Here is a 10,067-nt window from a genome sequence, read left to right as displayed (position 1 = left end):
TCGTATAGTACAGTTTGTCAGGGAGGGAGAAAAAGCGTCTCAGTGTGACGCCATAGAATGTTACCGGCTTGGCGCTCAAAAGCTGCAGAAAACGTGGATATTTTAGTGGGATTCCCATCCGGGGCTGCGTAGTAGTGGTCCATGAATACCGCATTGGCGGGGACAATCGTCCAAAGGCTCCATCTCTATGGCGGCATAACCCAACCCGATCTCCCAAATCGAAAAATGACCGGAAGTACATTCTTCGGTGTGTACATGTACGGCCCAAACAATTGACACGGGTCCTTGTACATCACCTGTCGAGACTCTGCAGTTCACATCGTAAATAGATGCTAGCGATATGATTGGGCCAACTCGAACATCAAAGCTTAGATGAAACTTCCAATTGGCCCACCTAACACCGTCATACCACACGTTATCACTCTACCATAATATATTAAACTTATTTTCAAAATTTATTCATTTTTAAACAAGATTCAAACACATCTTTTTAACTTGTGCGCTGCAACAAATAATTAGCACATTCCTGATAATTCATTAGGTGGACCATGAGTAGGGAATCAAAGTCAGACCTTGAGATTGCCAAAGTTTAACTTTGTCCTCACAACTTAAGCTCAACTTCGCTCTAATAAGAAATATTTTGGTATAATTATAATATTTACCTAATTTAAGCCTAGTTCTACCTAATAGTTAAGTTTAATAATGTACAAGCCACACTCAAGTTGACTAACACTTTGCTTAGTATAAAAGAAAAAAAAAAGTATGCACATACTCGTGTTTAAACTTATATACACTTACATTGCACATGCATCTGTGCAAAGGCCTAGATGTAATTTGCCTAATGATAAATAAAACAATTAAAAATAGATATTTTTCATTGAATAAGAAAATGAAAAATAAATATTTTAATCAAAATAAATTCATCAATTTGACTATTGTTAACTAGTGAGACAATTTTCGTCATGTATTAATTAACTTTATGAAAGTATAGAGTTAGTAAAAGATGAAGAAATTTTTGGGCATTAATGGATTTCTAGGTGTTTTGAAAAGTATAAGGAATATAATGTCATTTAAAAAAGAATTTACACATTTATTTTTAATTTATATTGATTAAGATATTAACATATTATGAATAATTCACTAATTAAAAACTATAAAATATAATTTTCATAACACTTAAACAACTTAGAATAGAACCTAATCATGCAATAGTAAAAACAAATACACAGCAGTCAAAAGTCATATATTATAATCAAAATAAAAATTAATTTATTTTAGATGCGTGTCAGCTATCATTTTTGTCTTCTCATAACCAAATTTTGTTTGGCTATATTACAATTTATTAAACAATATTAATTATAAACAAATGCATAGTAGGCAACAATCAAATATTGTAATTTATTTTTGGAAGTATTATTGCAGACCAAAAGAAATTATTACCAATACTCATCTTTATAAAATAAAACGAAGACAAACTTATCATTTCATTAAAAAAACAAACAAAACATAAATCTGTCTTTTAGCACATACAAAAAAAAAATGTAAAATGCCAATGAATTTATTTAGAGTGATAATTAGGGGTGGGCATGGTTAGGTTCGTGGAACCAACTCCGTGAACCTTCGAACTGCTAACCGAATAACAGAAGTTTCAATTAACCAACAAATAAAAACTGAAATCAAACAATGCTAGACAGCTAATCTAAAATTTGGTTGACCCGTTTCTATGCTAATATTCAAAGTTAATTGAACTAAGACATCGGATCCAATTTAAATTCTAAATTCACCACAAATTAATATTTTTCTCCTCCATTGTATTGAACATGCAAATTTTAAAATTTGAAGCTCAAAATTCAAGCTTGAAGTCATAGAAAAAATCGAATTAGGATCCTATATAAGTTTAAAGATATCCACCCATGGATTAAATAAAAATCCTAGTAAAATTTATAATTAAAAATAATAATATAAAGTAACCAAGCCACGTGTTGCAACATCCTAGAGGGCCAGCCCAGGAGAAGGGATAGGATCGAGTCTCCTGATCGCCTCGACTAAGTGGCGAACTCCATATTATGTGAAACTTGATTTAATATATGAAACTGAAAAATAAGTTACTTAAAATTCAATGGTGTCACCACTAACCTATTAATTTTAGATGCAGTTAAAACACCTATTTAATATAGCACTAGTTTATTGATCATTAAACTACATCTAAGGCCAAGGAAACCAATAGACCATGATCTGCATCACCAAATTTAGATTTGGGAGTACAGTTATGCAAAGGGAAAATATTAGCACCCCTTTATGCTTGCCTAGCGGACGATATCTAACTAACTATAGATTACCTTAAAGTGATTCAAATAACCTTTAATTTACTCCTAAATTATCAAATATATAACAAAAAATTAAAACAAGAATGCAAAACGCGGTGTGATTTACAAATATCTAATAAAACCTCAAAAAATGGGGGGAGGGGGATTTTACTAGATAAACCCCCCTCAAATTTAAAATAAGTCAGGTTTAAAATATCTCTTTACCCTTCATTTCATCATTGGGTCGTAAACACACACTCATAAACATATATGCACACACATGTATAAAAGAAAGGGAAAAGCACGTATTCATGCTACAAACAAGGCACACAATAAGAAAATCACACAAGAAAACTAGTGAAAAATGACCAAAATTAAGCAAAAAATTATCCTAAAACTTTTTCAGAAATTTTCTCTATTTTCTATATTTTTCTACAATTTTTAAAGATTTTAAGGGAATTTTCTCAAATTTTAATTTTTTGTATATTATAATTTTTTATCATTCATATTGTTATTTTTTAGGCCCTCCTGAGTTCAAAAATACTCAAAGGATTTTTTTTGCTGCTTTTTTCCTTTTTTGTGATTTTAATACAATCTTTCTTAATTTTTTTTGGATTTTTTGGGAATTAAAAGTGAATTTTAATATTATTTTTTTAAAATTTTAAAAAATAGCAAATCAGTTCAAGGATATGAACCAGATCAAACCAATTCAACTGATTTGACCAGGTCAACAAGATAGACCCAAGTCAAACTAGGTTGACGGATTAAAAGAAAAGAGAGGTAGGAAATGGGCTAGGTCTGGCATGTGTCACCATTCGAAGTGACACATGGCCTTCAACGAATGTCCTAATTTTATTTTACCAGGTTCAAAGGAGAGAGAGGCAAGAAATGAGCTAGGTCTGCCATGCGTCACCCATGAAGGATGACACTTGACCTTCAATGAATGACCTCATTTATTTATTTTTTATATTTTTGAAAAAACAAGTGGCATATGGCCTATGACATCACTTACCAAGTAGTGCCACACCACTATCTCAAAGACATAAATAGGGATCGCCGATGTGACATCAATCCAAACATCCACAAAAAACACAAAATGTACGGATTGGATCACATCACATCACTAGGTAGCGACCACGACGTGCCACATGTCACCCTCTCGATGGGTGACACATGGCCCACTATAGATTTAAAAAAAAAAAACTTATATATATTATTTCTTTTCCTTCTCTCTCTCTCTCTCTCTGGTTGCCATGGCCATTGACATAGGTGGCCTCCGCCACCTACAGCAGACTTCACATCAAGTCAAACCGCCCTTCACTTTCTCTTCTCAATATATTCTCTCAATCACTTTGCCTCACTCTCTCGTAATCTCTCTTTTTCTTTCTCAAGTCTCTTTTCACTCTTTATCTATTACATACCTCAATCTCTCTCTAATCTCTTGATATCTTTCTCTTTTGTAGGTTCAAATGGAGGCACAAAAACAGGTAGCCTTGTACATTCTGTTTACCCAAGCTTGGATTCAAGTATACCCCCTCTTAATTTCCTTACTCTCTCTCTTTCTCAACCTTTCTCAAATCTTCTCTTTATCTCACCCTTTCATTTCTCCATTTTCTTTAATTTTCTAGCGCTTTGTTGCATTTTCATGCAGAACCAGGGCATTGGGATTTATTGAGGTTGGAATTAGGGTTAGGCTTAGGTCAGGTTAAGGGTTAGGGTCAAGTTAAGGTTCCATTAGGTTTAGGATTTGTGGGCATGAGGTCTTGGGCTTAAGTTGAGCTTTAGTTTATTAGATATAGGCTTGGACTAGGGTTTATTTTTAAGATAGGCCTAGGTTAAAAGACCATGGGCTTAAGTTTCAAGGTTTGTAGGCTTAGTCAAGGTTTCAAGGTATTTGGTTTAAGTCCAATTGGACTTAGAACCTTAAGTTGGGCTACGAACTTGGATTAGATTAAGCCTATGCAATTTGGGCTTATGTTTTAAATTTCAGACATTGGTTTAGGTTGGGCCGCAAGTTTAGGCTTAATTTAGGTTTTAGGATTTGGGTTAGGGTTTTATGCTCTATGAAGATTATGTTGGCGAATTAGGCTTTGGTTTTAAGGGCTTAATGCAAGGTTAAATGGGCCACGGGGTCTTAGGCTTGAGTCAATTGGACCAGGGAGGTTTGGGGTTACTAGTCCTTGGATTTGGCTAGGGTTAATTAGTTTTAGGGTCAAGGTAAGGCTTACCCAAGTCAAGCTAACTTGATCGGGTCTTTGAGTTGGTTTGACTTGGATCCGGGTCAAGTTGAACTAGGTCAATAGGTTGGGTTAATAGGGTTTCGGGTCTTTGACCAGGATCATGGGTTGTATGACCCAGATTTTCAAGTCAAGTTGACTTGAATTCTCTTGGGATTTTTCAGGGATTTTGAATTGAATTTTTTTGATTTTGTTTGGGGTTTTGGAGTGAATTTTGATTCAAAATTTGGTGCTATGGTGTGGTGTTTCACTAAAGTTCTACTTGTTCGTGTTATATTTTCTAAATTTAAGCAATGAGGTGCATATTAGAACTGCAAAAACCTTATTTGGTCGAAATCAATTCCAATTTTCAAATTTCTACTTCCATTTCAACATATTGCCTTCAATCAAATGGCCCACAATGCATCAAAAATAACCAACGTACACTTATGAACACATCCAAGAAAAGGAGTGAGAGTGTTTACCTTTTTTATTCTTCTTTCCTTTCTCCTCTACTGCTACTGCCAACCAATTATCTCTATCTTACTTTGAATATAGCAAGCTTCTTCAAATTACTTCTTTCTTGTTTTCTCCTTGAATACTTTCTTCTGGATTTTATTCTTATTAATCTCTCTGCCAGTCAAATGCATTCTCTTCACTTTCTTTGAATAATTTTCTGCCCAAAAAGTTTCTAAAGCCTCCCCTAAATGCCTTTCCTACTGGTTTCTTACTTTCTCTCTCCACAATTTCTTTCAAATTCCTCCCTCTATTTCCCTTTTTTTTTTAGCCTCTATTTATAGGTCAACTAGTATGAAAACTAGCTCATAGGAAATGTAAGGCATGCTAGCCATGGGAACCAACTACATAGGAAAGTGTTGCATGGGGGAGGGGAAGGCAACTACTTGGCTCAACTATCATGGGGGACAGCCATGCAAGAGGGGCTGCTAGATCCAACTAAAGGCCACCAAATTGTGTTTCTCGCTATCCTCATCCCAAAACTAGGCTTTAATTCAAAAGTTAAGCCCATAATAGGCCTTAATTTACTCAAAATAAGTCCATAAGGTCTATTACTTTAAAATAAGGCCTAAAGTAAGCCCCAAATCATTAATTTGCCCAAATTGGGTTGCAATACAAATAATGGGTCCATAATGACTCTAAATCACAAAATTAGCCCAAAATTGAGCTTGTAGGTGTTGAAGAAGACCCAAAGCAAGCAACTCCAAGAATGAAGAAAAAATTTTCCTTCTTTGTATTTTTTAAAAATATTGTACTTGTTATGCACATGGATGAATGAATGTAAAACAATTTGTACAAAAAATCCCCATGAATGAAATTTCACTTCAGCATAGTAAGGTTGGGAGAGTTAAAATGAGAGATCCAACTAGGTGAAGACCTTAGATGACACATCTAACTAATTGACTAAAAAATACTAAAATTAAATAACAAAATATAAAATCCCAAAAGTTTTTCTATATAATGGTCGGACAAAATGAAGTGTCTACACTAGGTTCTAAATTATTATAGATAAATAAATTTTTATTTAAATTATTCAAAATAATATAATATGTTTTTTTTATATATTTATAAGAAACTGGTTTGATTCATTATGTTAACTGCGATTATTGAATGGATTGAACTAAAGTCGAATTGTTAATCGAAACAATTGAACACTATGAACAAATTTCGAACCAAAAAAAAATTGATTTTTTTTATTTGATTCAATCCAATTTAATTTTTCTTGCCTAGCTTCTATGATAGATACTTTATAATCCTATGTTTGGAAGTATGACATCCGGATTTTAAATTTGACTTTGTGTAAATTTTAGAAAATATACATTAATATATAATATTTTTTATCAAATTTACATAAATTCAAATCCAAACATCCAAATAGTATACATAAAACTTAAAACTGCTTCTTTGAAAACAAAATCCTTACGTAATATTAACTAAAAAGAGACCAATCAGTTCCCAACAATGATTCCACCATCCACTAAAAAAAGTAATTGTATAACAAAAAAATGGGACCTAGTTGCGACATACCATATGTAATCTCTGTTTCTTAATTAACCAATACAAGTGTGGCTCCTTTCATATTTATTATGAAAATACTTAACTCCACTGGCCCATGATGATTCGAGCCTACATGGCAAGGCTAAAATGCGTGGACCCACACTGTATTACCAAGTTTAGCTTAGCCATGTGGGTCCGTGTCATTATAGGCTCATGACATATAACATATTTATTTTTATCATGAAGATAATACAAAAATTAGTAAAATGAGTGTATTGAAATTAGAAGAAAAATAAGTCTACCTTAGATGAGATCAGAACATATGCAAAAAATTTTTAATAACGAATACATTACTATTTGCGTGCAAAGAAGTGTATATTTTATTTATATAAAACTAGCCTATAGGAATGTACTATTTGAGCACTCAATGACATTTTAAAATTTTTTTTAAAAAAAAATAGTAAAATAAAATAACAAAACATTAAAGAGTATAAATATATTTGGGATAGTTATAAAATAATTATTGGGGGTATTTTGAGATAATTATGAGTAATTATAAGGATAAATTTAACACAATTATAAAAATATTTTGAAATAGTTATGGGTATTTGAAGAGATATTTTGAGATAATTATTATTAGTTATAAATATAAATTCGATATTTTTGAACAGAAAATCCCCTTTATAGTATTAAAGATACAAATACTAATTATTGGAAGCCGACAATACGCACATAGTAGAATGACATTTAAATTGAATATGAGAAATATTAACATGAGAAAATGAAATTATAGTGTCGAAAAACATGCTTTGTATCTTTTAATATTTTTTGCAAAATAATATCACATTAACATATGTTAAGTGATCATATTGAATCTTTTTGAATAAGATTTTTTGTCTATTACATAATAAAATCTCATTATATAAATGTAACGGCCTCGACCCAAGTCCAATGATCAAGGTATCGTCCAAAGTCCTCTATCAATGTGATCGTGACGCTATAGCTAGCTTGTAATTTATATTGAAACATATCTTTTACTTATATCGATTTAAGTGCGAATGTGAAATCTCATGATCAATGGATGAGTTTTAAATTTTATACAAAGAAATTTGTTTTTAAATATTTTAATTTAGTTCACTTACATGAAAAAAATTGAGGGCATTTCTTACCAAATGACTTCTTGCAATGTCAAAATGTATTTTTTTCAAAACCATGGCTACTAATTAATTCCTACCCGTAGCTCAATTGAGCCAGTTCAAGTGATAAGTGCGACTTATGCCGTTGGTGATCTTAAGGTCACGGGTTCGATTCCCTTTAAGGTATTATGCTAGTGAATTACCAAGAGTGTATCAAATGGCAGGTGAGTTTCACCGGTTTTGGTGTCACAATATAATATTTAAAGTAGTATCAAAGTGGCTGGAATCCCGTGGACCGTAAAACAGACGCGTGGATATTCGGTACATATTTCAAAAAAAAAAAAGTGGCTGGAGTCCCAAGTTATTAAAAATTAAAAAAAAAAAACCTATCCCTACATTAATTGGACTTATTTAAGTACCTGACAGTGCCGTCGTCAACCCTGAACCCTGGCCCATCCGATTGCACCACCGTCACGCCACCAGGGTGCGGCCCAAACGGCGGCGCTTGCTTCGCCGCTTGGTACTCCGTCCCTCCTGCCTTGGGCAATGGCACCGTATCCCAGTCCTTGTACTTGGTTATTTTCATCTCGTCCAAATCAAACACCACCGTTATTCCCTCTATTGGCCTCATGTATACATTCACCGTGCCATTCCTATAAAAGCACACCACTCTTATCACCCTCCTACTCTTCTTCTCTCCAAACCACCCCACGCTTGAAGTTGAGCACACTACTTGGGAAATATCCAAACCCCTCTTCCTAATCGACGCCATGAATGGCGGGTAGTTCACCGTTTCCTGCCCTGCCGCCGCCTGCTCCTCCAGGGTGAGGATCGGGTACCCGTCCCCGTCATGGACTTTGTCAGACACGATGCTACGAGTGGGCCGCAGCTCTACTACGAGTTCGCGGGAGCGGCAGTTGACTCGCACGTGGACAAGGGCTCGGCGCGGTGGGGGTAGATCGGTGGCACCGGGCTTTGAGAGCCATGAGGAGAGGATTGTGGCCTTGTCTGGCTCATCCACTCCTACATAATGAAAGGTTAGGTTGTGGGAGGAGGTGGGGTACTTCGATTTTATAAGGATTTGAACGTGGGAGAGCTCCGATTCGCTTAGTGAGTCTAAGGGGTGGCGGCGGCGGAGGGGATGGTGCTTTTGGGATGAGATTGGTGATGGGAGGAAGAAAACGGAGACTAGTAGGAGGAGTGAGAGATCGCGCAGCTTCCATGCCATGGCTGTTGACTAGCTAGCTTGCTTTCTCTGGTATAAGCATCACAATTATATTTATCAATATTTTATATTATTATGCTACACATATGGCGTATATGGTGAAAAGTATAATGCTTCTGAATTATTTTAACCATGAATATAGGCTATAATTCCATAATTTCCATCAATAGTATTCTCTTATCAATGATTTGTATAATCAATTGCATTATTGATTTGTTTTTACTGCTTTTATTGTAGCTTGTGTGTGCATAAACAATAGTTCTACATTTACCATCCAAATAGTATATTTTTTTATTCATTGTGTTATATAATTGTATCATGCAAATAATATAATATGCACATAATATATTTTATAATTACGAATAAGGAGTATTCTGAAAGGTAGCTCCCTAAAGGGTTTTTATTTTTAATTTTTTGCTTACAATTGGTCTATATTTTGAAGTTTCAAAAAATATTATATTTGCCTCCTAAATATCATATTTTTATTTATTTTGATTACAATATTAAAATATTATGAATAATTCACTAATTAAAAACTATAAAATATAATTTTCATAACACTTAAAGGACTTAAAATAAAATCTAATCACCAATAACATAAACAAATACTGAACAATCAAAAGTCATATGTTATAATCAAAATAAAAATTAACTTATTTTATATGTGTGTCATCTGTCATTTTTGTCATCTCATAACCAAATTTTGTCCGATTATATTACAATCAATCAAATATTATAATTTTTTTATTGAAAGTATTATTACACTCTTCTCATTATTGCCAATACTCATGGGACGGCACCGTGGCCCTTTCCAATTGATATAACATCGATGTAGCCATGCAATATTAATATGATAGCCCATTGGCACCCTTACCCGTTACGCGATTCGGGCCCCACACCCCAATTCGGATGCTCTATTTTCTCCTTTCACCGCTTCAAAAATTTTCTCCCTCCTTCAGGATGGATGAAGTGCACATGTAGTACAGCTAAAATTATTTATTGTACCTAAAATAATTAATTTTAAATAAAAATAAAAATTAAATAAAATATAAAAAACTCTTAATTAAATCATTTGCGAGAAGCCGCTCCCGACGCACCCTGCACATCATAGCAAAACCCCCTTAGTCCTCCGTTTGGAAATTTGGAATTTAGCATCCCGAAATTGATTTTT

At 33.7% G+C, this 10,067-nt stretch overlaps 1 protein-coding gene across 1 annotated transcript in view; it reads right to left on the bottom strand.

Annotated features, from left to right (window-relative positions):
• The window catches only part of LOC131151313 (amine oxidase [copper-containing] alpha 2, peroxisomal-like), a 13,201-nt gene extending 4,278 nt beyond the window's left edge, over positions 1-8,923 (bottom strand). The window contains exons 1-2 of the mRNA XM_058102564.1: positions 8,091-8,923; positions 150-394 (exon numbers count right to left, since the gene is read on the bottom strand). Of these exons, the coding sequence (XP_057958547.1) occupies positions 150-394; positions 8,091-8,899 (1,054 nt within the window). The 5' untranslated portion in view covers positions 8,900-8,923. The remainder of the gene's footprint in view (positions 1-149; positions 395-8,090) is intronic.
• Between the last annotated feature and the right edge of the window lie 1,144 nt (positions 8,924-10,067).

The sequence above is a fragment of the Malania oleifera genome, chromosome 3 (assembly GCF_029873635.1).
Source record: "Malania oleifera isolate guangnan ecotype guangnan chromosome 3, ASM2987363v1, whole genome shotgun sequence".
NCBI lineage: Eukaryota > Viridiplantae > Streptophyta > Magnoliopsida > Santalales > Ximeniaceae > Malania > Malania oleifera.
The sequence above is the reverse complement of the archived record's forward strand: the minus strand, read 5'-3'. Positions and strand labels throughout refer to the sequence as shown.